Below are 27,740 nucleotides of genomic sequence, written 5' to 3'. Positions count from 1 at the left end.
CCCAGTGGGGTGTAAGCTCTTTATTGTCATGACAGAAATCCATGTGCAACCTGTTTTCTTTGGGCCAGGGTATAACTCAGAAATTTATCTCTGTATCAGATTGGGTATGTAGTATTATTCAATGTCACATGAACCAATCATGACCCAATCAGATCTCAACATTTTGATAATTTTTGTTTGTTTTGTTCGTTTTATATATTTTGAGTGTTTAGACCAAGAGGACAATTTGTCTGTATTCCAGCTAGGGTTTTGTTAGGACATCACCAATGCTACCTGAAATATTACATCTATGTATAATGTTTTATGTGTTTCATTAAAAATTTATGTGTTTCACACACTGAAAGGCCAACTTAGATAAGCGAAAATTATATCTCTGAAAAGGCTACCATAGATAAGCCAAAATTAAACAACTTAAAGGCCAACATAGATAAGCCAAAATCAGCCACTTAAAGGCCAACATAGATAAGCCAAAATCAACCACTTAAAGGTAAACATAGATAAGCCAAAATTAAATCACTGAAAGGCCAACATAGATAAGCCAAAGTGGAAAATACCCAACTTATTGAATTTGTATTGAGAGATATGAGGAACTGGCGGTAACTGTCACAGGGAGTTAATGATGATGATGATGATGATGATGATGTAGTTTCAGCAGTATTGGTTCTATGTAAATATACCATGACATGGAGTGAGTGAGGTTTTCAGTACAGAACAGAGCTACAAACCTTACCCTCCCATCCAAACTCACCAGTCATGCGTGACAAATTTTCAGTGTAGACAACTAAAAATATTTAAGACAGTTTCTCTTTTTGACACATTCTCACCAGAAATGCCTTTCCTTTAATTCTGTTAATGGTAAACAATACATGGAAACAGATATTTCATATTCTCCACAAGCCAATTACACCACATTGGTCGTGACTATGTCCCAGCAGTTTTAGACTGATCCAGTGTGTATTTCTCGAAGCCAAGTATGTGAAAGATCAAGAGAATGTTTGTTAGATAAAAATTGTTCAACAGACACATTACAACCAATCCATCAAGTGACACTGACATAATTATGTTTCTTCGATCATGTTTGTACATCAGTACGCTCCCAAACCAATAACACAGATGAACTGACGTTGAGACATTTTACAAATCTTCTTACAGAAAGTTTAGTCACACATCGGACGATGTCTTTACCAAGCCAAGTCATACTTGCTGTAAACTTATCGGACAATAAATCGGAGGCTAACAGAGCAGGCACATAAAATAAGACTGTTAGCGAGTTGTCTGTGCGGAGATTTGACACGAGCATGGCGCTGGCATTTCCTCATTGTTGACTCACACTTACTGATGCATGGGCAACACACTCCAGAAACCCTCTAATTCAAGGAACAGACCAATCTCCATCAGCTTCGTGTGCTGTGTAAAACTGTCTTAAAGCTTTTAACCTAGTTTTAGTCTGAGGGTATTTATTTACATTTATTTATGGATATGAGTGTATTGTTGAGGGAAGATGGATGTTATTTCTTTGTACTGTTTGATCTTAAACGTGATGGGTCGCGTTGAAGTATCTGATCAGCAGTAGTCATTCAGTTTGGTGAAAAATGTAGACTGTCAGGTTCACTAGTTGCAAAACAAACAGGATCATGTTTTTTAAAAAAGGACTGCCCTCAAAATTTGGGTACTATATGAATGTTAGAATATATGACTGCTTAAACATGTACATGCTTTTCTATGCATACAAACTATTTCAGTGTCCTTAGTTTTTGATGTTATCAAATGTGTCTGCAATTTTGCTTCCCCACCTTGTCTAAACCATTGCTAACTATGATAATTGATGGCAGCCATTAAACAGCACTTTTCTTGTATCATGCACAGCAATGAGCTTATTAAAATTTCTATAGAAAGTGGGGCGGTGGGGTGCTCATCAGGCTGAAGGTCTGGTTTGATTCCCAACATGGGTACAATGTGTGAAGCCCATTTTTGGTGTCTCCTACTGTGATACTGCTGGAATATTGCTAAGGCCAGACCAATTTTATTTCTTGTTTTACAGATCCGCCAGTCATATTTTATCAAGAATAAGAAAAAAAATAATAGTTAATTTTCCCAGCTCAAAAAGTAAAATCCTAATGTTTTAGGGGTTTTATTGGTGAAAAATACACAAAAAGTGTTGGTTTTTTTCAGAATGTGTTTTGCCCCATATGCACTTCATAAATTGCCAAAAGTAAAATACTTTAGCATTTATTTATTTTTATTTATTTATTTTTCTCTCCTCCCTTTAGGTTTTCTGAGGACAAAAATCCGTAATAACAAGAAATAAAATTGGTCTGGCCTAAAGTTGGCATAAACCCACTCATTCTAAAAGTCTCATTTGGCTCGGTCGTCTGACGTGCTGCAGATGGCAGTGCAGAATTGTGTCCCTTGGAGGGGCCAGGAGTCTATGATAGTGGGCTCATTCTGATCTGACTGCTAGGTTTGTCAGCTCTGTACCCATGCTCCTGTGTTTCACCACAGTGGTAAATAGCCTGCATTACTGCATGTGTTTCCTACAATAGTAAGCTGCCAGCCATAATGTAACAGGAATATAAAGGGTGGTAACCCAACTCCCTCAACTCACAGAAAGAAGTTTCTCACAGCACTTCTTAGTGGGAGGACAAGAAAGGTGTCACACAATAAGCTTTCTCTCTAATGTGCTGCATAACTGTGCGATACATTGTGATACACTATTGTAGTTTGGATATGTATTGATTATAAACCTACATACTCTAGATTCTTTATGTCAAGTTATCTTTGTCTTTGGCATGTAAGTTCAAAGATATTTTCACAATACAGTTGCTTTTCGAAGTTTCCATTTCGGCATTTCCATGCTGTTGATCATGGGATTGTCTTGTCTAAACACAATTATTTACAGACTGCAACCATATAGATGGAATATTGCTGAGTGCGGCTTTAAACAACAAACCAACCAACTTCAGTATGTTAACTAAATCAGAAAACTGACATTTTGTTTGCTTTATCATTGGCAGGAGGGGAAAGGGGGCCTGGGAACAAAAAAAATAAATTAGTTTTGCTTGGGCTTGCCGGCCGGCCATCCAAGATGTCCTGAAAACTGTACTGTGTTCAAATGTTTTTACACGATTTGAAAAACTAACAAAAATCCTAGCCTCTAGAGTTCTGCAGGATATTACCCGGTCAAAGATTTGCCCAGACAAACACCTAATTATATACTGAAAGCCATTAAAAATGCAATTTGACATTCATACTTTCTTTACTCACATTAATTTCAACATATATAAACCTAACTGGCAGATATGTTTTAAGTGAACATCTGTGAATAATTTCATCTGAAAATGTCCAGTCAACAACAACATCAGTGACGCAACAACGACATCACACAAAGGAGGGGTCACTTGCAGTCAATATCGTGTGTATCCACCATGCGCTGCAAGACATGCTTGCAGTCTTCAGGGCATTGAAAGACACACATTTATCAGGAACAGCTGTTGGATGGTCTGCAGCCTCTGATGGTCTGTGGTCTGATCATGACACCAGCCCCTCCAAAACGATCATGTTCAAGGACACAGTTTGGCGCAAGTCTTTCTCCTTTACGTCGATAAATCTATTGACGTCCATCTGCAAAGGATAAGTTAAACCTGGATTCAACTGAAAAAATGACATCTGGCCATGTCCTGTTGCCAACATTGGCCCCATTTGCTGCCCATCGCTGTCTGGCAAGTCTGTGTCGATGCAATAAGGTTAGACCACAGTACGGGTGACGACACCGGATGTTGAAGGCAGCAGGGCATCCTGGCACCTTTTGGGCACTGAAATGACGTCGACTTGTCCCAATTGTCCTCCTTGCCTAATCATCAGCTGTTTGGAACCCATTTTGCAAGTGTGAAACTCGGATATTGCGGTTTGGTCGAGCTGTTATCACAGGTGGTGCACCAGGTCGCTGACGATCAGCAACACTTCCGGTAGCCCGAAATCGTTGTCTGAGTCGACTTACAGTGGATGGATGCACATTAAAGTGCCTGGCAATCATCACATCTGAAGCACCTTGGCTGACCATACCGATAACCTGATTCCTTTCATCTTGTGTCAAGTGTGGCATTTTCTCAAAGTGATTGAGTTCCACAATTCCTTGTGCTTTTACAGGGCCTGGGTGCAGGTAATGCATGTGCACAACGTGTTTCATGAATGTTGTTGTGTTTACGAGAAATGTCAAAGGTTCAGTTTTAAGTATCAAAGTTCATGTGAGAGGAATGCTCCGGGACTCGAACTCGAAATGGGCCAGAATAACAGCCTTTTATCCCTACATCCTCTGTATCGCAGGAAAAAATCTTCAATAGAACTTTTGTAAGTTTCAGGACAACAAATACCAATTGCGTTTTTAATGGCTTTCAGTATATAAACACTGGCCCTGATGAATGTTTACTGGCATTGTCTAATGGACCAGCATGTTTCATGGACCTTAAATAATGCAGTAAACTACGTTTATAATCAACATTCAAACTGACCGACATAACAAACTATTTTGGTCTTGCCACTTGCTGTACCGGTATGTTTAAGTTGAAATGTGTGTAACGATTTATGGCTATAATGGACTAAAATTAATGGTCCCTTTTAGCTTGTTATAACAGTATTTTACTGTATTTCCAAAACAAGGTCCATCGTTTTTCTAGTCTGAAAGTGTGTAGGTCTCCAACCGTGATACTACCCATTTATCAACACCATCTATTGGTAATTTTGATGCACTATATGACCGATGAATGGATGTTGTTATTACCATTGGTTGAAAAGATGCGAGGAGCTTGATCATATCTTCCCATGTGATACAAACTGACTCACACTAAGTATACAATGGAATTAATTAGCTGCCTTATGACTCAGACGATGATAGGTCCTTTGCTATCTTTGTCACCATTATGTTCTTTCTTTGGTAGTTGCTGAAGCAGAACGAAAAATGGGGCTATCTGGTAGCATTTGTAGTTATGCCAACACTTAACTTCTGAATAAATATGACTTTAATAGAAAGAAGTAATTCCATTTAAAAGAAACCCAGTGACAATGGAGATTCAGAATCTGAAGCTGACGAAATCTACACTTGTTTCATTTATAGCTTGAGCATTGCAGAACAGACTGGGCAGAAGGGAAAATAATGCAGCTCAGGTGAGACAGACTGTTGTAGTTATGGCTTTATCATATCTATAGCTTTATTTAGTTTGGTCATGTAATGGTGGGTGTCTTAAAAATGCAAGAAATTGAACCAATAAAAATGGTTTAAAACATCTATTTTTCATATATTCTCTGTTGACTAGTAAATGAACTAATGTCCCCTTAGACTGACTAGGTGTGATGTACTTTGTCAGGAATATCAAATATATCACAGCTGTCTACATAGTTGGGTCAGCCATTGTGCCCTGCCAATTCCCGTTTGTGCTGTAATTTGACAAGTGACTGAATGTTTTGGCAAGCTGTTCTGTGAAACGCTGAACCCCAGGAGGTAATCAGCGACATCTGGGATGCTGATCAACCCTTCATGGTACTCTGGCAGAAATAGTGCCATCCTGCCATTTATTACATGCCTACGTAAACATGATAAACAAATGCTGCGAAGTAATGTGCATATAATTGGAGAATGATATAGGTTGGTTATTGGAGCACAGCTCTTACCGCAGCGGACATGATTTTTGGTCTAATGAGCGAGCCTACTTAACGAAGTGTCCGAGATTGGCAGTAGAGCAGTTAGTGGAGACATAATTAGGCCTTGGATGCTGGTAGTCATTACCTCCCTTGATCAACCTCTTCCTGTGCTGCAGTCAGGAGGAAATAACTGGCATTCCATGTATAATATCACATCTATGTGGTATTAAACACTAGATGTATGTTATCTTCATCATATATATATATAACATCTGTGGCAGGTGGGTAATATTACCATGAGCTGATGCTGAATAGCGTCACCATCTGCAGCAGATGTAGAACATCACAGTCTGCAGCAGGCGTATAACATCACCATCTGCTGCAGGTGTATAACATCACCATCTGCTGCAGGCGTATAACATCACCATCTGCTGCAGGTGTATAACATCACCATCTGCTGCAGGCGTATAACCACCATCTGCTGCAGGTGTATAACATCACCATCTGCTGCAGGTGTATAACATCACCATCTGCTGCAGGTGTATAACAACACCATCTGCTGCAGGCGTATAACCACCATCTGCTGCAGGTGTATAACAACACCATCTGCTGCAGGCGTATAACCACCATCTGCTGCAGGTGTATAACAACACCAACTGCTGTAGATGTATGACAACACCATCTGCTGCAGATGTATAGCATCACTATCTGCTGCAGGTGTATAACATCACCATCTGCAGCAGATGTATAACATCACTTACTGCTCCAGGTTTATAGCATCACTTTCTACTGCAGGTGTATAACATCACCATCTGATACAGCTCCATAGCATCTTCTGTTGCAGATTTTAACAGCACCTTTTGATGCATATGTATAGCATCACCATATGCTGCAGGTGTATATTATCACCAGCAATATTCCAGCAATATCACACTGTACCCATGAGGAGAATATAACTCTGGATTTTTGGCTAAAGAAGCGAACACTTCAACCACTACACCTGATGCAGATGTAGATGTATAACATCCCCTTCATCTGCAGATGTATAACATCCCCTTCATCTGCAGATGTATAACATCCCCTACAGCTGCAGATGTATAACATCCCCTTCAGCTGCAGATGTATAACATCCCCTTCAGCTGCAGATGTATAACATCCCCTACAGCTGCAGATGTATAACATCCCCTTCAGCTGCAGATGTATAACATCCCCTTCAGCTGCAGATGTATAACATCCCCTTCAGCTGCAGATGTATAACATCCCCTACAGCTGCAGATGTATAACAGTTGTCTTCATTATAACAAACTTTCTCACTCTGTAATCTCCGATGTGTAACCTGGGCCTATGGCCTATATTTCTTTTGGAAATAAACTACTACTAACATATATAACAACACTGTTTGCTGCAGTACCTAACTTACAGTATCTATAATTATACTATGTATAAGTATTGTATGTTTTTAGAGATCAATTTCATCAGTTTTTATCGTAATGAACAGACTTAGTGAAGCGTTGATAAAAGTAAAACCTTTCCACAAGATTTTTAGCAATTATATTCCCTTCTGCATTGCAGTAACTAAAAAGATCCTTTGCACATTACTTTATTTTCATGTGACAATACTTTACAGATAGGTCTAGAAGTTAGTCAGAGTACTTAGTGTGGCAGGGCACTAACTATGGCCAGTACAGTAGCTTGTGTTTACATGGCAGAGTGCATAACAGGTTGAACTGTCATGTTTCAGTTAAGGTTGAGCGCAACAAGGTGTGTGAGTGTACAGCCTTGTAATTTCCTCCAGGGTGATACAGTAAATTGTTGATGACATAATAGTTCCCCTTGTCTGAGTACTATATAATTGGCTAGGATTGGCTGACGACATGCTATATATGTATACATGCCAGGCTTGTAGGACAAAGGGTAGGAAACTCACAACAAGAAAGCAAGACGGGATTGGCTTCATGTCCGGGACTGTTTATTGTGGTAAGGGAAGGGGGACCATATCCTGTTGTGTTCATAACGATAATGGGTGAGCAGGATACTCATGTCTGAGCGGACTTACTGATGTAATTTGTCATCAAACATTGAAATATCCTCACTTGAATTCTGGCAGACTGATCAGTGGTCTTTCTCAGTGATGTTGATCGTGTCAGACAGTCTTCACACAGAAACTGGAGTGTTCTGACCTTCATGCAAGAATGTAGTGACCTTGAAACGGTGTGTAGATGCTGTGACTGAGTGATGTGAGCTGCTCTTCAGCAAGGGTGGTTGGAGTAGGGATGATCTTTGTGATCTCAATAAACATGATGAGAACTAGGATTAATTTTGGATATAGGAAATAAACTACTGGGAATGAAATATAAGGGCAAACTGTCTGTATTGGATTAATTTTGTTAATTCCAAGCCAATGTTCAAGTGAGGTCATATTAAATGAATGACATCATCTTCGTCTGTGTTTATAACAGAATTTTCATATGACATCATCATGCCTGAATCTAGGAAGCATGAAGCCTCATCTCACCAAAGACCTGGACTTGATACCAGTCATTGGGTACACTGTGTCAAGCCTACTTATCTCCCTTTGTTGACATGTGGTTGGGACTGGGAATAAAGTGGCATGAAAACCTTCACCCTGACTCACATCTAGCATGGTTACCTTACTATCGATAGATGTATTGTGTCTTGTCAATGCTAGTTCATGACCACATCCAGATAGGTCATAGATGTAACATATGGACAATATTGAAGAAAACAATTGTTCAATCGAATATTTAGTTAATTAAATAGGAGACAAATTAAAAAAGGCAGAAAATAGTATTTTCTCATTAATGTTGATATTTTCATATTGCACCTAGAAATATGTATGCTTGATATGGTATTTGTATCACGGTATGTAGTATCATGAATTGTGAAGATAATATCTTGATGCCCTCAGTGTTTACAAGTGTAAAGTAATCTGTAGACTAACGCTTAGTCTCTGAATATATATGATTTTGATAGTAACAAATAAACCCATATAAATTAAAAAGGAAACCCAGTCAGATGGGAAATTCAGAACCTGAGGGAATCTAGACTTATTTCATTTAGTGCTTCAGCATTGCAGGGAAGGCTAGGCAGTAGAGAAAATGATGTGGTTCAGGGACTGTGAGACAGACTATCTGTAATCCTTTATAGTGAGATTGCTGTTCTTGTCGTCCCTAGGATTCCATCTGTTATACATGACTCCACCAGTTGATACAGGGAGTTGTCTGTGTGGTGTGAATGTGTGACAGGTATGTGGCATGTGCACACAAAGCCTTGCTCCACAGGGATTTCAATTTCATATTTCGACTGACAGATGTGACATTAGTGTGGGTGTGTTGCTGTCTATATACAGCCATGGAGTGATGCCTTTGATATTGGATCTTTTTCATAACACTAATTCATATTTTCATTCAAAATAGCAGGAATGGTGATTTTACGTTACCATGGTAACTTGGGGTAAACATGAGCTTGGTGGTAACAAATGGCTTTGCATGTCAAAGACCATTGTTTAATTCCTCACAACTGAATGAATGGTGGGTGCTAGTGGTGGGGCAGGACATGCTTACCCATTTCCTGGAGAGCTGGGGTCGTGACTGATGCCCATCGTTCTTATTGTTACATCTCTGAGATTACTGTTATTTTGCCTTTGACGCCAATGTCAGATAATCAGGACCAGGTAGTCCCTTGCATTGAAGTTCTATTTTTACATGAATACAAAAACACAAATGTTCTAATTTAACATGAGTACAAAAACACAAATGTTCTATTTTAACATGAATACAAAAACACAAATGTTCTATTTTAACATGAATACAAAAACACATATGTTCTATTTTAACATGAATACAGATACATGTACAGACCAATGATAGTGAGCTTAAAGATAAAGTACTGTCTAAATTACAATCTGGACATAACCTTGCACATTAGTATGGTATACATCAGGCCAAAAACAAAAATATGTCCATTTCCGGTAACCCGACCGACCCTATCCTAACCACCACCCCCACCCTAAATCTATTTTTAACCAAGTCAAAATCATGACTGGAGTGCATTTCAACTCATTTTCATCCAAATCGAGTATGATATTTTCATGTTTTTCAGTGTACGTTGGACTAAAGTGGATTGCATTGAATTGGCATAATGGGCTCTCACTGACAAAACCTGCAAATAAATAACATAAATAATAATTTGATATAGAAATCTATCAATATTTCATCACAAGACATTGTGACAACATGATATCAGGTATCCTTGAAGACATTCTCAGATGCCCATGTGGTGCTACTAAAAAAAAAAAGTATTAAAAATAAGAGAAAACCGACCCACCTACCCACCTACCCTATTTTTAAAAAGCATGTAATAGGAAACGGACATATATTTTTGGGGGGCCTCAGCACAACATCACAAACCTGTGAAGATTAGAATCGGCCTTCAGTTACCCATGTTTGTCACAAGAGGAGACTAACGGGATCGGGTGGTCAGGCTCGCTGACTTGGTTGACACGTGTCTTCGGATCCCAGTTCCATAGATCGATGCTCATGCTGTTGATCAATGGATTGTCTGGTCCAGACTTGCTTATTTACAGACATATAATATATACAGATATATAAAGGTGTAGTTAGACACAAAATGGCACTATTTTCACGTGATTAGGACTCCACAACATTCCACATAAGTGTTTCTTGAGTTTATTTTGAACCAAATTTGGAAGCTTTAGGAATCATAACTAGCCATTTTGTAACCTTATCTGATTTCATCATCTGAAATACCTCATGACCAGAATTAGAAAAGGAAGTTCTGTTTAATATTAATTTCCACAATTTAGTTATTCTTGTGTGTTCTTGGTTACCCATTTGTAATGACCTTTCAAAATACATTGTTGCAAATTCTGCAAATAAATCAGATGAGCTGCAGATCCTGGTCTCTCTTAATATACTTGTAAACATGTATGTAATGGAGGAAAGCCACCTTTATTAAGAAAATATATTATTAAATCCTACTTTTCAAAGAAAAAACATATATTTTTAAATGATACTTTTCAAAATATAATGAGTTTTCAAGAAAAATGTCCTCATGGCCTGATGACATTGACTGCGTAGTAGATATTCCATGTTTGGCCTTTGCCACAGTGCGACATAAGACACCCATTTCCTCACATAGCAGATGTTCTTATTATGTATATTGAAATATTTGTACACAGATGTCAGGAAATGGCTTGCAGGATTCACACAATTTTCAGGTCACAGTTGTTTGCTGGGAAATATTATATGTCAAGACTAGTGTCACAATGAACCTTATGTGAAAAATAGTTCAGTCAATTTAATTTGGTAATATTGTGCTTTCACACATTTCATAATCGAATGTAGTGCTCTGGAACTTATTAACATGTGTAGCCTTCACCAATGCTATTAGGTGCATGAGGGTATATGTGATGTTCTGTACAATGATTTTAAGCAGTGCAGATGTCATTTTTATGAAAACTTACCTTCTTGACCCTCTGAGTGGCTGATTATTGCTTAGTGCTGAAGCAGCAATCTTGTAGCTCTTCATGGAAAACCATTGTCTACTGACATATAAAATAATCATTTTGGCCATCCAGGGTATGTAGTGTAAATGCCAGGTTTCCAATCACCCACTCTACCATACAAAACAGTTAAGACTAAAAGGGGATTTAGCCAGTTTTTAGTTATTTTAGTTCATTATATGTGCCCCATATCAGCAGAGTGTAGAAATTCATCTGTTCTGTCCTGCCTTCCGAACTTGCATTTCCGAAACAAATTCAGTTTCAATGATAGTAAATTGAAGTGAAGCACTTTTCCATCTAGAATATCCTTTATTAAGACGGGTGAATCTACATAGTATTGCTTACCCCCATCTCTAATGTTTATTATATATACAGCCATTATCAGTCCCACAGTGGGCTTATGTGACATTGGGAATCTTGTCAGAAACATTGTCACAAGTCGTTCCTTTAATTTAAAACATTATCCCTGGTGGCATTATGCAAAAGCCCAAACCAAAATAAGGTCAAGAAGAGAGAGCCAAAAATAATGTCAAATGTTAGTTTTACAGAAACAGTTAATACATTTGTCAGAAAATTGTCAGACATGTATCAGGGCTCCAGATAATTTTTCAATACAGGAGTACTGGAAAACCATAAGAGTACATTTAGAGTACTGAATGGAATTTAATGGCGTATAAGTAATGGAATTTAATGGAGTACCAGTAATCTTGTGTTCCGTATCATGTGTGCACCACAACATTACTACTCTTGTGTAAACAGGTCAATAAACAATAAAGCAATAGTTTTTCAGATAAATACGTCTGTAAATGATTCTAAGGCCATACACCATTTGCTGTGGTACGTATCTTCTATGTTTTCTAAATTATTTCCTACCGTATCGTGTATATTTTTCATCCATACATACGCCGATAAGGTACCTATCTGGAGCCCTGTGTAGGTATGGTTGATGTTTTATGCTTATGGAATATTGCTAAAAGTGGTGTGAAACCACTTCTCCAATGAACGCTGTCAGTCACTTATCTGAATTTCTAACCTCCTGTAAACAGTATTTTTATGAGGTATGAGCATGGTTGGCAAGGAAATTTTCAATGTGGTACAGTTTTTAGGTGTTAGGTATTTAGAGGGTCTGGGTTGAGTTATGCCCCTTTGTCATACCAGGATATGCTGGTAACAGTTTGCATATAATCCCATGGATGTTCAGCAAATACCTACCTATCTATGTAAGTGTAATTATCTCACACCTGTGTCACTTTACATGTACACCTTACTGAAAGTTATCTCCCCTTACCATCTCTGTATGAATGTTTCCATATCCAAATGGGGCGGTGGGGTAGCCTAAGGGTTAAAGTGTTCGCTCGTCACACCAATTACCCGGGTTCGATTCCCCACATGGGTACAATGTGTGAAGCCCATTTCTGGTGTCCTTCACCGTGATATTGCTGGAATATTGCTAAAAGCTGTGTAAAATTAAACTCACTCACTCCATATCCAGATACCTTTAATGACTTCATGAATCATAAGATTACTAAAGATAAAGTCTTTGAGTGTCAACTCCCTGAAAGATGAACTGAACTACAAATTGGCCACTATGTCTGCTACCTCAGGGACTAGAGAATAATGAAGGTCCTGGGTGAGACTTTGTCAGTTGTTGGTATTTAGCTAGGAGATGTACAACACAGGTGAGGGCAATGTGCTGTTCAGTGGGCTGTGCAAATATCAACATCAAAGGCAAGTCTGGAAGTCAACCGAGAGAAGAACTTCCGAGTCTGTATGGGTATGATTGGGTTGGGTTTAATGCAGCTTGGAACAGTATTTTGGTTACTTTACAGTATGTGTACTTAGTTTGGCAGGAAGTGTTGCATGTTGTAGGCAGTTACAGCTTTGGGGAAATCCAGGAACTTTATGTGAATTTGAAACCAGCTATCATCTCTGTCTTGGAGGACCAGTGGATTGAACTGTTCACGACAATCTGCAGCAGCATAGCTAGCTGGGCTGTTCAGGCCCCTATCACACACCCACATCACCATCACCCCCTTCACCATATCCCATCCAACCCCTTTCACCATATCCCATATCCCACCATCAACCCCCTTCACCATATCCCAACCCTTTCACCATATCCCAACCCTTTCACCATATCCCAACCCCCTCCACCATATCCCATCCCTTTCACCATATCCCAACCCCTTTCACCATATCCCAACCCCCTTCACCATATCCAAACCCTTTCACCATATCCCAACCCTTTCACCATATCCCAACCCCTCCACCATATCCCATATCCCACCATATCCCAATCCCCTTCACCATATCCCAACCCTTTCACCATATCCCAACCCCCTTTCACCATATCCCAATCCCTTTCACCCATATCCCAATCCCTTCACCATATCCCAACCCTTCACCATATCCCAACCCCTTTCACCATATCCCAACCCCCTTTCACCATATCCCATTCCCACCCCTTCACATATCCATCCCATATATCCCACCCTTCACATATCCCAACCCTCCCTTCACCATATCCCATCCCAACCCCCTTCACATATCCAACCCTCCCTTCACCATACCCCATCCCAACCCCTTCACATATCCCAACCCCTCCCTTCACCATACCCCATCATCCCCCCTTCACATATCCCAACCCCTCACCTTCACCATATCCCATCCCAACCCCTTCACATATCCCAATAAGGACAGATAATTATGTGAATGAGATGCCAGTTTAATGCCATTCATGATGGCAGTCTGTAAAACACATCAAATCTTGACCAGACAGAACCAGCGACAGATAATATGTCCACAGTCTGTGTATGATGACGCTCAATCAGCCTCACCACTGATTCATTGTGTCGCCTCTTATGGCCAGTGAGGGTTGTCTGTGATGTTTTGTAACATGGAATCCCCATTAATATGTTGTCTTACCAATTTTAGAATAAGAAACCTTTGCACAAAGGAAGGATTACATGTTTTGATGCTCGTCAAGCCAGTACATCAGCACTCAGAATTTGTCACTGAAAAGGAAAAGCATGTAGCACATAATTTTTCTTGAAAGGATTTCAAGTACTCAAAACTTTGACTGAAATTCAATTTCAAGAAAAATGTTAACAAAATTTCTCAAAGCATTATAATGAATGTTCCAAGTAGGGCCTGAGGTTTTAATTGAAACTGTCAAAGGAACAAAAATTGGAAAATGTTAAATGTTGCCCACTTTGCCAAAGAATGTTTGGTTTGCTTTTAAAGTAATTACAAGCCTCTTGTACTTGGTCAATATGTTGTAGTGTTGGAGTAGTGGCCCTTGACAGACAGGACCCAAAAGTGAAACCATCAAAATCAAAAGAAAAGAGATTCAGTCAAGGGCCATGGATGGGCCCAGTAGTATTTGGCACTCTATAAAACATGTTGATGGCATTTCAGAGATGAAAGCATGATTGTGTAGTTTGATGTTCCATGTTTTAGTAGATATTCATGAATCTGTTTGAGATAGTTGACCGATTTAGGCCTGTAATTTGACAGTTTGTTTCTTGTGAAAACAGTGAATTATGCTAATATTACTTGTCCTGACAGATGGTGCTGGGGTCAATCATGGAAACTGAAGTGCAGTATATATGTGACTGACTCAATTGTGTAGATTAATATATAGGAGTTTCAGCAAGAGATACAAGCAATCATCTATTCTCTTCAAAGACATGTGATAGTTCCAGTTATATATTATCAAAGTGTTCAAATGTTTCACATACATGCCTTGAAAAGCCATAGATCTGACAAGGAGGTGTGTTATATGGGTTGCTTGAGGTTGAGTTTCTGGAAATTTTGACTTTGTTTAACAAAGATACAGACAAATGAAGAAGTGTGTGCTGTTCTGGAAAACAAGAAATACATTTGACCATAGCTGTGCAAAGTTGCATGTCATGGGCATGCTGGAAACCTATGTGCTGGAAACCTATCAGTGTAGTTTCAAATCCTGGTTTGCCCTGATAAGGTTGGTTTGTCAGCACGATGCCCATGCCTGTGGTTAGAATTGGTCTTCAGTAACCTATGCATGTCCTAAGAGGCGACTAACAGGATTGGGTGGTCAGGCTTGCTGACTTGGTTGACACATGTCATAGTATCCCAGTTGCGTAGATTGATGCTCATGCTGTTGATCATTGGATTGTCTGGTCCAGGCTCGATTATTTACAGACTGCCCCCATATAGCTGGAATCTTGCTGAGTGCGGTTTTAACCAACCAACCAACCAAAGTGATAAACATCTGAGACATCACTTCTTGGTTTCCTGGGGCGGTGGGGTAGCCTAGTGGTTAAAGCGTTGGCTCGTCACGCCGAAGACCCGGGTTCGATTCCCCACATGGGCACAATGTGTTAAGCCCATTTTTGGTGTCCCCCGCCGTGATGTTGCTGGAATATTGCTAAAAGCGGCGTAAAACCAAACTCAGTCAGTCAGTCAGTCTTGGTTTCCTTCCACAGGAAGCTGACAACCATATCGCTGGATTACTGTTCACAGCAGCTTTGAACCCAACACACTCACATATCACTGATAGTTCTGGTGTCAACGGGGGCGGTGGGGTAGCCTAGTGGTTAAAGTGTTCGCTTGTCACGCGAAAGATCCGGGTTCGATTCTCCATATGGGTACAATGTGTGAAGCCCATTTCTGGTGTCCCCTGCCGTGATATTGCTGGAATATTGCTGAAAGCGTCGAAAAACTAAACTAACTCACTCACTCTGGTGTCAACTTCAGTTTGCAATTGGATGTGATGATCACAAGCCATGTATGTTACCAATCAGATAAATCAAATGTTTATCAGCCTTCTGTAGCTATAAGCCTGCTGTGTAGACAAATCTGTTTTGATCTTTGTTAGCATACACCATACTAACAATTCTGTTTTATTTGGATGTGTAGAACCTTCATTGTTTTTTCAAAGCTCTTGATTATGTTTTAGAAATTAGTCCTGTCCCTGTTCTGAAACTAGAATGATTGTTTCGTTACAACATAGACACTGTTGAATGTGTACTGTTGATTATGTCGTGTATTGTTAAACATTTTAATATAATTCAGATTTAACTATGGAATTTTTATCAATATGTTAACCTGTTGAATGTTTGCAATAAATTTAAAAATCTTTTCCTTTGAAGTAGATATTCAATATGCAATGTGTTTCCCTGTGATCACTGTATGAAATATACAAATACTGATGTGACAGGTCATATTGATCTCACTAGGGTATTGATCTCACTAGCGTATTGCAATAATTGATTTATTCACAGTAAACCAAGACACTGAGACTAAGGTTTTATTCCCCATGTGGGTACAATGTGTGAACTCCATTTGGTGTCTCCCACTCACTGAGTCATTCAGTCAGTGAGTCACTCACTCACTCTCTCCCACTCACTCATTCGCTTGCTCGCTCATCCATCCACCCATGCACCCACCCACCCACTCAATCACTCATTCATTTACTCACTCTCACTCACTCACCCGCTCCCTCCCTCACTCACCCGCTCCCTCCCTCCCTCACTCACCGACTGACCGACCGACCGCTCACTCACTCACTCACTCACTCACTCTTCACAAGGTTACCAGATTTAATTGCTTACTGTTGAATTACAAGTCCATGTTTGGTGTGACCATGCTTAAACCTGTCTGTTTTTCTTGCAGCTATGCCCGTATTCTGGCTCACTACCCCTATGTCGTTCTACTGGTAGTCCTGGTTGTGGTGGCAACGTGTCTTGTGGTGTCCATCATCAATGGCGAGAAACTGGACTTCAACGACCCACTGCTGGTATGTAGTACCTTATGACATGATTAGAATGACTGAGAAGAAAATGGGTACTGTCACATGTGACAACTTCAAGAACAATGTTCACAGAATTATATACTGTGTGCATAACAATATATACCATGTTCACAGAAATATATATTAAAACTCACTGTTTTACCACAATGGCTGAGCTGTTACTGAAAGAAGCTTTGTGAAGTTCTTTGCTACCAAAGAATCAGCAGGGTAGCCTTGTCATTACAGTGTGTTCTCATCATGGATGAACATTCAATTCCCACACAATGTATGAAGCCCATTTTTCACGTCCTTCGCCAAGATATTTCTGAATACTGCTAAAATCAGAATGACACTGTCTCTCATTCACCCCAAGCATCCGTTGGTTGTGGGTTCAAATTTCATGTTTACCCAATTCTGATTTTTGATCAATCAGTTCCCTGTCTTGTTGGTTTCTCGTAAGTTGAAGCTGTCTGTGTCTTCACTACTTTGGGCTGTACTTCCTTATCCATCTGATACCTGGATATAACTGAAGCAAGTTTCAAAGCATCCTCAAATTCATGTGCCATGGGATATTCCAGGCCAGTTTAGGTCAGTTCCCCAACTCTGCAGGACATGAGAGGCAACCAGAGGAATCAGTGGTCAGATTCAGTGACTTGGTTCATGTGTGTTGATTAGAGCTGTGACGATATATCGTAGTATTGATAATCGGGATACTTTATCTGACGATAAATATATCGATACGGTTATGTCAAAATTTACACTGTCACTTGTTATCAAAATATGATTTTTGAAAGAAAATGACTAAAGATAGCATATCGTGATATACATAGAATTGAATTGTCTCGTTCCAAGATATCGCAACACGTATCATATTGTCAAAATATTTGTATCGTCACACCTCTAGTGTTGACTGACTAACTGACTGAGTATGGTTTTACGCCGTGTTTAGCAATATTCCAGCAATATCACGGCAGGAGACACCAGAAATGGGCTTCACAAATTGTACCCATGTGGGGAATCGAACCCGGGCCTTCGGCGTTTGTTCGGCGTAACAATTCTAATCTGATTGTCTCATCCAGAATTGATTGTCACCAATTTTAAGCTGCTGTGACATAGCTGGAATATTGCTGTGGCATCATCAAACAAACTCACACAAATTCACACATTTTAAAACTAAAGTAGCTTTGAAGTCATCACATTTGAATAGTTGAAGAACCTAGTTTATTCTTGCAATGACTTCTCTTCCACCAAGCATGGCATCTTTCTTTGAGTCAAGTCAGCAGTTCTAGATGGTAATTGCATGGTGTGTCTGTCCAAACCAGGCCTTGCCACACAACCTCAAGAATCTGCATTCTGATTATTGGATTTTGAGAGACATAAATTCCTGTATGCGGCTATTTTGGTCCCTCAAAGACAGAAAAATAAGTAATGATTATTTGCCAATTGTGAGTGGTGGGGCCAGACACTATTTTGGGAGCGGTTGGTTTATTTTGAGGTGTCATTTGATCTATTGATAGAAATGTATACATATACCCTGACAACAAGCTCCACTTAAGTTCATTACACAGGCAGACAAACAGGAATATTGACATCCACATCAGTTAAGTGTGTTTGGGAACTTCTCTCCTACACCGCGCACCTATCACATGATGATGAATCATATTGTGATGAATGATGGACACAAATATTATCAGTTGCACTTAAGGCCAATAGACCATACTTGGTTATATTTTTACTGGAAGAACAGGGCCGTATTGATAGTATTGTTTTACAGATTAGGACACTTTTGATTAATTGCAGCTGAAACTGATATGCAAATATGCGTAATGATGGTTTGTTTTTGAGTTTCTCGTTTCAGTGCCAATTAATTTTTCCCCATTTTATTGGTATTGAATCGATGCTTCATGATTCTGTGGAGTATTTGTTTTCCAAAAGCAATGTATTATGCAATCACAAACTTTTTGCTGAAAATTAAATTGTTTGGTGAAAGGAATGATGAATGATGTAATTGATTAGTTTTCTGTAATTATACTTGTAATGTGAAACCCTTAAGCATGTTAATACCACAAATGGTTTGACATTTTGCCCTCTTCTAGAATGTGAAACCACATGTTTTTTTCTGTGATAGTTTTCTGTGAGATAAACGTGATAAACGTTTGAGTATTTGATTAGCATAATACTGGTGTTGGTTTCTTTGAAATAAATGATGGATCATTTTGCTGTTTTCAATAACAATGCTATATTTGATTTTCCTGTGCTTGATCCTTGAGGGGCTTTAGACTTAGAATTTGTCCTCAGTATGCTAATTCTGTGGTGGCAGGGAAGTCTGATGGTTTAGAAGGCGTCAGGGAAGTCTGATGGTTCCACCTTTGTTCAGAGGGTGGCAGGGAAGTCTGATGGTTCCACCTTTGTTCAGAGGGTAGCAGGGAAGTCTGATGGTTCCACCTTTGTTCAGAGGGTGGCAGGGAAGTCTGATGGTTCCACCTTTGTTCAGAGGGTGGCAGGGAAGTCTGATGGTTCTGCCTTTGTTCAGAGGGTGGCAGGGAAGTCTGATGGTTCCACCTTTGTTCAGAGGGTGGCAGGGAAGTCTGATGGTTCCACCTTTGTTCAGAGGGTGGCAGGGAAGTCTGATGGTTCCACCTTGGTTCCTTTGAGGGTGGCAGGGGGGTGTTCAGGAAGTCTGATGGTTCTGATGGTTCCACCTTTGTTCAGAGGGTGGCAGGGAAGTCTGATGGTTCCACCTTTGTTCAGAGGGTGGCAGGGAAGTCTGATGGTTCCACCTTTGTTCAGAGGGTGGCAGGGAAGTCTGATGGTTCTGCCTTTGTTCAGAGGGTGGCAGGGAAGTCTGATGGTTCCACCTTTGTTCAGAGGGTGGCAGGGAAGTCTGATGGTTCTGCCTTTGTTCAGAGGGTGGCAGGGTCTGAGTTCTGATTTGTTCAGAGGGTGGCAGGAAGTCTGATGGTTCTGCCTTTGTTCAGAGGGTGGCAGGGGAAGTTCTGAATCTGATGGTTCTTTGTTCAGAGGGTGGCAGGGAAGTCTGATGGTTCTGCCTTTGTTCAGAGGGTGGCAGGGAAGTCTGATGGTTCCACCTTTGTTCAGAGGGTGGCAGGGAAGTCTGATGGTTCCACCCTTTGTTCAGAGGTGGCAGGGAAGTCTGATGGTTCCACCTTTGTTCAGAGGGTTGGCAGGGAAGTCTGATGGTTCCACTTTGTTCAGAGGGTGGCAGGGAAGTCTGATGGTTCTGCCTTTGTTCAGAGGGTGGCAGGGAAGTCTGATGGTTCCACCTTTGTTCAGAGGGTGGCAGGGAAGTCTGATGGTTCCACCTTTGTTCAGAGGGTGGCAGGGAAGTCTGATGGTTCTGCCTTTGTTCAGAGGGTGGCAGGGAAGTCTGATGGTTCCCTTTGTTCAGAGGGTGGCAGCAGGGAAGTCTGAATGGTTCTGCCTTTGTTCAGAGGGTGGCAGGGAAGTCTGATGGTTCTGCCTTTGTTCAGAGGGTGGCAGGGAAGTCTGATGGTTCCACCTTTGTTCAGAGGGTGGCAGGGAAGTCTGATGGTTCTGCCTTTGTTCAGAGGGTGGCAGGGTTCAGAGGGCAGGGAAGTCTGATGGTTCCACCTTTGTTCAGAGGGTGGCAGGGAAGTCTGATGGTTCCACCTTTGTTCAGAGGGTGGCAGGGAAGTCTGATGGTTCCACCTTTGTTCAGAGGGTGGCAGGGAAGTCTGATGGTTCCACCTTTGTTCAGAGGGTGGCAGGGAAGTCTGATGGTTCCGCCTTTGTTCAGAGGGTGGCAGGGAAGTCTGATGGTTCCGCCTTTGTTCAGAGGGTGGCAGGGAAGTCTGATGGTTCCACCTTTGTTCAGAGGGTGGCAGGGAAGTCTGATGGTTTAGAAGGCGTCAGGGAAGTCTGATGGTTCCACCTTTGTTCAGAGGGTGGCAGGGAAGTCTGATGGTTCTGCCAGAGGGTGGCAGGGAAGCCTTTGTTCAGAGGGTGGCAGGGAAGTCTGATGGTTCCGCCTTTGTTCAGAGGGTGGCAGGGAAGTCTGATGGTTCCACCTTTGTTCAGGGTGGCAGGGAAGGTGGCAGAGGGTGGCAGGGAAGTCTGATGGTTCCGCCTTTGTTCAGAGGGTGGTTCCGCCTTTGTTCAGGGGGTGGCAGGGAAGTCTGATGGTTCCCTTTGCCTTTGTTCAGAGGGTAGCAGGGAAGTCTGCAGGGAAGTCTGGTTCCGCCTTTGTTCTGAGGTTCTGCCTTTGTTCAGAGGGTGGCAGGGAAGTCTGATGGTTCCGCCTTTGTTCAGAGGGTGGCAGGGAAGTCTGATGGTTCCACCTTTGTTCAGAGGGTGGCAGGGAAGTCTGATGGTTCCACCTTTGTTCAGAGGGTGGCAGGGAAGTCTAATGGTTCTGCCTTTGTTCAGAGGGTGGCAGGGAAGTCTGATGGTTCTGCCTTTGTTCAGGGTGTGGCAGGGAAGTCTGATGGTTATGGAAACAGGTAAAACATTGGGGAATAAGTGTTCATAAAAAGGGTGTTGATAATTTATAAAGGCAAGTTAAAGGACAAAACTGTTTACGTTTTTGTTGTGGTTACTTAGATGACATTGCAACTCCTGCATCATGTGTGTCATGTCATTTCTTGGTATCCCCACTACCATATTGGGGACTTTTTCCTGAAAGTGGGATAAAACTACACTCACTCCTTTTTTGACTTGATTGATTGTGTCTGGTTCGTTATGTATAGGTTGGTATCAAAAGTTATGAAAGATGATTTCATCCTTTGCTGATTCTTCATTACTTAGAGGGTCCCACTAAGACCAAGGTGATTTGTCATCAGAATAAGATGAACTGAATGCATTAGAAAATTAACTAACTGTTCCATTCCTTTTGCAGGGATTTGAACCCCGAGGGACAGAGATCAGTGAGAGAACCGTTGCCTATGACAACCTCATTGACAACATTGGCGGCAAGGCGAGTCTTGCCCCATTCAACTACCATGCCAATGATCAGGTTCTTGAAAGAAGTCGGAAAAGGAAAAATAAGAAAAAGAATCGAAAAGGCAAAAAATTTGGCAAACAGACAGGAAGAGATGAATTGGACAATGTGACTGAGGCATTGGTTCATGTTGAAGATCGGCGCCATGATAAGTTCTTCTGTGGAATTCCATGTATGGCTTTCTATTGTTGTTGATTTGATCTCTTGTTATTTTAATATTTGTTGTTTCATTCAAACCATTTGCAACTTTGACTTTCATTATTATAAACAGTGTAGGACTGACTGACTGACTGAGTATGGTTTTACGCCGCTTTTAGCAATATTCCAGCAACATCACGGCGGGGGACACCAGAAATGAAACAGTGTAGGAATAGTGAAGCAACTGCTTTAACTCTGACTTGAGGTTTGGGCGAATAATTGCACAATGCATAATAATGCTTGATACATATATTCTCATTGAAGAATTCCCATATAATTTAGATAACACGATTTAATAGATTGCGATTCTTGGTAATCAAGTAATAATATGAAATAAAAAAAATGTTAACATAATGATTTGGCAGAAAAATAGTTTATGATGTTCTTGATATAAGGGACAGTGAGTGAGTGAGTGATTTTTGTTTTATGCCACTTTTAGAAATATTCCAGCAATACCATGGTGGGGAACCAGAAATTGGCTTTACACATTGTACCCATGTGGGGAATCGAACCCGGTCTTCAGCATGACGAAAGCTTTAACCACTAGGCTACCCCACTGCCCCATAAAGGACAGTAAATGAGCAATAATTTGTGTTGCCTTTGATCACTGGTTGACTAGTTTGCTCCCAGATTATAACCCTCTCTGAATGTGACAGCAAAAACAAGGGCTATATCTGCAATACTTCTGTATTTAGTTGATGGACCTGACAGGCCATCATTATTAGCTTTTTGTCTTGTAAAAGACACATGAGTAACGCGAGGATTATATGTGATTAATGTTTAATCTTCATATCTACACACTGCTAAATATCAATAGCCCTGGTCAAGTTGGACTTTTCCCCACATTTAACTGGGATATTACTTATTTTGTATAGCAAATAAGGGTAATGTAGCTATTCTTTGGACACTTAAACATAGTCTGTGATGAAGGTGACAATATAAGGAATATGTATTTTTGTGGGTAAAACAAGGGCTTCATTATTTTTGTCCACCAAGTATGACAGATTATAGATAGTATATTATGAAAGAATAAGTATTTTTTAAATTTGAGTTTGAGTTGTATACTTTTCAAAACAGTTGTAAGTTTAACTCACCCCTTCTTGATTTCTCTTTCAGACAAGGATTATGCGAGAGTCGTGTACAAAGCAGTAGATGGGTCGAATCTATTCACACTTCATCATATCAAGGCCATGTGCAAAATGGAGACCCAGTATTTGTCATCAAATTCACTCTTCACCGAACAGTGTATTCACGTAGAGTCAGAGAAAAACTGTTGTCGAAGCTGGTCTTTGGGAAGCTATATAGCGTTGCTAAGCAACAAGTCAAGCTGCCATACAATCACAGAAGAGGATGTGTCCAATGTTCTCAAATTGCTCAAGTCTTGTTCCGACTACTATCGTAATTACACCATGGGAATTAACTGTGAGTATTCTGAAGGAGCTTGGTACACAGCGTCCAGCTATCCCCAGGAGGAGTGTCATGGAGTCCCATCAAAATGCACAAAGTACAATGCAGTCTATCATCTCTTCCATCACCTTCTTGACGTCCATTTCATCCAAAATGTTGCAGCTAATTCCTCACCACATTTGACGTATGCTGTAACATTTTTCCCTGTCGCAGGAAGCTCCTTAGATCTATACAATTATATGGAATCTTTGCCAAGGACCTTTGATGGCGTGGAAATTGTCGGAGCTAAATTTGATCTTAAGTACAAGTTATTCCAAGAGATGTTAAAATCAGACACAGTTTGGTTGGCATCTGCTGGTTGCGTAATCTTCCTTGCCATGTGGCTTTACTCCGCATCAATTTTCATCACTGTGATGACCTTTTTGGCGATGTTTTGGGCCCTTACTGTCGCCTATTTCTTGTACATGCATGTGTTTGAAATCAAATTTTTCCCCTATATGAACATGGTGACTGTAATAGTCATGATAGGTATCGGTGCTGATGACGTCTTTATTTATTGCAAAGTTTGGCACCTTGCCAAGGCAGAAAAAAATAATGGTACTCTTGAAAAAATAGTAAATGATACGCTACGTCATGCGACGTTATCGATGCTGGTGACGAGTCTGACAACAGCGGCGTCATTTTATGCTAACTATATCAGTGACATCACTGCCATTCAGTGCTTTAGTATATATGCTGGGACGGCAGTCATCTGCAACTTCTTCTTGACTCTTACATGGATACCAGCTACAATCATGCTTTATGAAAAATGGTGCAATTTTTGTGTGTGCTCCAGTCATGAATTTTATACAGAAGAGAACAATTTCTGCTACTATTTGTGTCGAGTTCCATACAAATTGTACTATCTCCTCACAGACTGGTCAAGGATATTTTTTGAGAAGCTCCTCCCATGCCTTGTGATTAAATTCCGTTATGTGTGGCTCTTCCTGTATGGGGGTCTCGGAATCTGTGGTATGATTGTCATTTTTTACTATCCCAAATTAAAACTGCCATCTACAAGAAAATTCCAGGTGTTTTCTTCCAATCATTGGCTTGAGAAGTATGATTTTCAGCTGAGTGATAGCTTCAGTTTTGAGAAGATGAAGGAGGAGGACATCCCAGTGTTACCTGTTACTATAGTGTGGGGGATTCATGCTAGTGACACAGGGGACAGGCTCAATCCCAATGAGAAAGGCTCCCTTGTTCTAGATACTGACTTCGACCTAGCTGAAGAGAGTGCTCAGCGCTGGCTATTGGAATTTTGTGCTCGATTCCGTAAATCTGAATTTTATCTCAACTCTCCTGGCTTACAACTCACCAACTGCTTCTTGGAGAATTTTGCCAATGAGTACATGAAAAGACCATGTACACAAGATAAAAAACCATGTTGCAATGAAACAGCTTTCCCTTTTCCAAAGAATAAGTTCAAAAAATGTCTTTTACGCTATGTCCCTTTGCTACAGAAAACTCCAGCTGTTCGTTACAATAAACATTCCCCAGGACCTCGATTCTCTAATGGACGTATCAGTGCCTTTATGGTGGAGTTCCTCAGCAATGAGCCGTACAGCCATTCCTATGAGAAAATGAAACAGTTTTATCTCAAGGTTAACCGCTGGGTGACGGAGGAAATGGTGCAAGCCCCAGCTCAAATGAGAAATGGATGGTTTGTGACAAATTTAAAATTCTATGACCTCCAGAACAGTCTAGCTAAAGGAACACCTCTAGCTCTCGGGGTGTCGTTATCATTTGCAGCTATTGTAGCTTTCTTCACTACATTGAACATCTTGATCAGCTTCTATGCCATCATTACAATTGCGTGTATAATCATCGTCACGGTTGCATCACTGGTGCTACTTGGATGGGAGCTTAACATTCTTGAATCTGTGGTTATTACTGTAGCTATAGGTATGTCTGTTGACTTTACCCTACATTATGGAGTAGCGTACAGACTCTCGCCAGACCTGGATCGAGAAATGAGAGTTGCTTGTTCGATTGGTCGCATGGGAAGTGCAGTTGCTATGGCTGCATTGACAACATTCCTGGCCGGTGTGTTCATGATGCCCTCCACTGTTTTAGTATATCAAAAGTTTGGAACATTTTTGATGTTACTTATTACCATTGCATGGATATATTCCACGTTTTTCTTCCAGTCTCTGTTACGAACTATTGGACCTCAGGGAGGGTTTGGTCAGTTTCATTGGCCAGCTTCAGACTGTTGTTCGCCGTCTGCCCGAGAACACGTGGACAAGACAGTGTATGCTATGTCCGAGTCCACACTGTCCAGTTCAAGTACAAGCAACCCAAACCATATCAGTAGTGAGGTGCATGAACTCGAGCCCTTGACCGAGGGTCAGGAGACTCACCCAAAACATTCCCACTTTCGTCATCATCACCATCATCACCATCATCCTCATCGTATCAGGTCAAAAGGCCCTTATACCCACATGAGGGCAAGAAGCCCTGGTGGCTATGAGTCCAAGCGTGGAACATGTGTCACCTTTGAACCTTCTTCAGAAACCCAGACTTCCGAAGTAATTATTGAACAGCCGGAAATCCATGAACCTGTGGATTCTGGTATTATATCTGGTGCTTCCCAAACTGACACCAGTGAGATCAAAGAAGATTCAGCCCATTACGGAAAAAGTGATGAACTTCTTTAGTTTGTTGGGATTTGTAAGTTTGTTAGAGCTTGTTTGAAGATGCACAAAGACTTCAGTACATGTCTGATGTCTATTTATTCCATGACTTTAACCCTGTTTAGTTTTATGTCTTAAATTGTTCATAAGTATCAATTTTTAATGTAAAGAACAGGTTATTTTGTTGTTTGTTCATGCAAATATTTGACTTAAATTATTTTTCTGTTTTTGGTCTTTTTCTTATTTCCTGTCATGTCAATAATTATAGGGAAATAAATTCTGAAACTTGATATTTCCACTTAGCAATACTGTTGATGTCTCTCAAGTGTAATATACTGCATGCCAACAGCAATACACAGAACCCTCAATGAACATAATTACCATAGATACTGTAAACCAACATTTTATATATACAATAATATAACTGTTTTACTGGCATTCTAGAAATTGGTAAGTAAATGAGAATACACATCTTTATGGATCACAACCTCTAGGTTAATGTATTAGTGACATTTCCATGTTGATTTTTACACCATGCTCCAGCTTGAGTTTGGTGTAATATTCTACATTAAAATGCAATAAACGAGAGTTGTCATCCATACAGTTCTGTGTTTTCTTACAATGATATGAAATAGAACCATTTGGAAACACAATATTGCTGTAAATTCAACTTTAACAAAGCTTTCTGTTGTAAACCACAGTAGATAGATCATACAACAGGTGGGCAGTCAGCGTTATTGGATAGAGCTCATTCAAATATGCAGATGCAGAGATGTGATCATTTTAAATGAACTGAGGATGATGTACATTTGGACAGGGGGCGGTAGGGTAGCCTAGTGGTTAAAGCGTTCTCTCGTCATGCCGAAGACCCAGGTTCGATTCCCCACATGGGTATAATGTGTGAAGCACATTTCGGATGTTCCACACCATTATATTGTTCAAATATTGCTAAAAGCAGTGTAAACTTAAATTTGGACAGTCAGTGACAAATTTCAACGAACCAGTGATTTTCTGTCGATTATATAAATCCTTAAGTATAGAAATCAGAACGATGATATGTTTGGTTGGCACAAGGGCATCTGATGGCCCAAGGTCATATCAACTGTAACAATTCAACCACTTAAGTAACCAGGTTTCCTCAGTGTTCACTATTTGGCATAGACACTGACGCTGAAGGGTCGTTGTCGGCACAGGTACTACAGATATGTACCCCAGGTACATTTCTGTATACAGACATGTACCCTAAACAAAGTCAAACTACAGAAACGTACCCTAAACGACGGACGAGTCCATATTCCGCGACCCAATACCAAAACCGTTTGTAGTTATTCCCGTTCAGCTGATTGCGAGTGGTGTACGTTGTGCACCGTGAAATATTTGTTATACTGTGTATGCTCTTATATAACGCAATCAAATGCATCTAATATACAACAGTATGAGAGTTCCGATCAAGAAAACTCCACAATGCAGAATGGAATGGGTACATTTCTGTATTCTGATAATGGCCAGGGTACATTTCTGTATACAGAA

At 40.4% G+C, this 27,740-nt stretch overlaps 1 protein-coding gene across 2 annotated transcripts in view; it reads left to right on the top strand.

Moving 5' to 3' along the window:
• Positions 1-27,440, top strand: part of LOC124267136 (protein dispatched homolog 1-like) — a 41,128-nt gene extending 13,688 nt beyond the window's left edge. Inside the window, exons 1-4 of one of the 2 annotated variants that reach the window (XM_046702014.1) lie at positions 5,024-5,160; positions 16,835-16,958; positions 21,829-22,102; positions 23,245-27,440. In XM_046702014.1, the coding sequence (XP_046557970.1) occupies positions 5,150-5,160; positions 16,835-16,958; positions 21,829-22,102; positions 23,245-26,234 (3,399 nt within the window). In that variant the 5' untranslated portion in view covers positions 5,024-5,149 and the 3' untranslated portion in view covers positions 26,235-27,440. Of the gene's footprint in view, positions 1-5,023; positions 5,161-16,834; positions 16,959-21,828; positions 22,103-23,244 lie in introns of those variants that run through there. The other variant, XM_046702015.1, reaches the window with a different exon arrangement.
• The last annotated feature ends 300 nt before the right edge of the window (positions 27,441-27,740 follow it).

This window comes from Haliotis rubra, unplaced genomic scaffold (genome assembly GCF_003918875.1).
Source record: "Haliotis rubra isolate DU_JTF1 unplaced genomic scaffold, ASM391887v1 Scf13, whole genome shotgun sequence".
In the NCBI taxonomy this organism is placed as follows: Eukaryota; Metazoa; Mollusca; class Gastropoda; order Lepetellida; family Haliotidae; genus Haliotis; species Haliotis rubra.
This window is presented reverse-complemented; position numbering and strand designations above follow the sequence as displayed.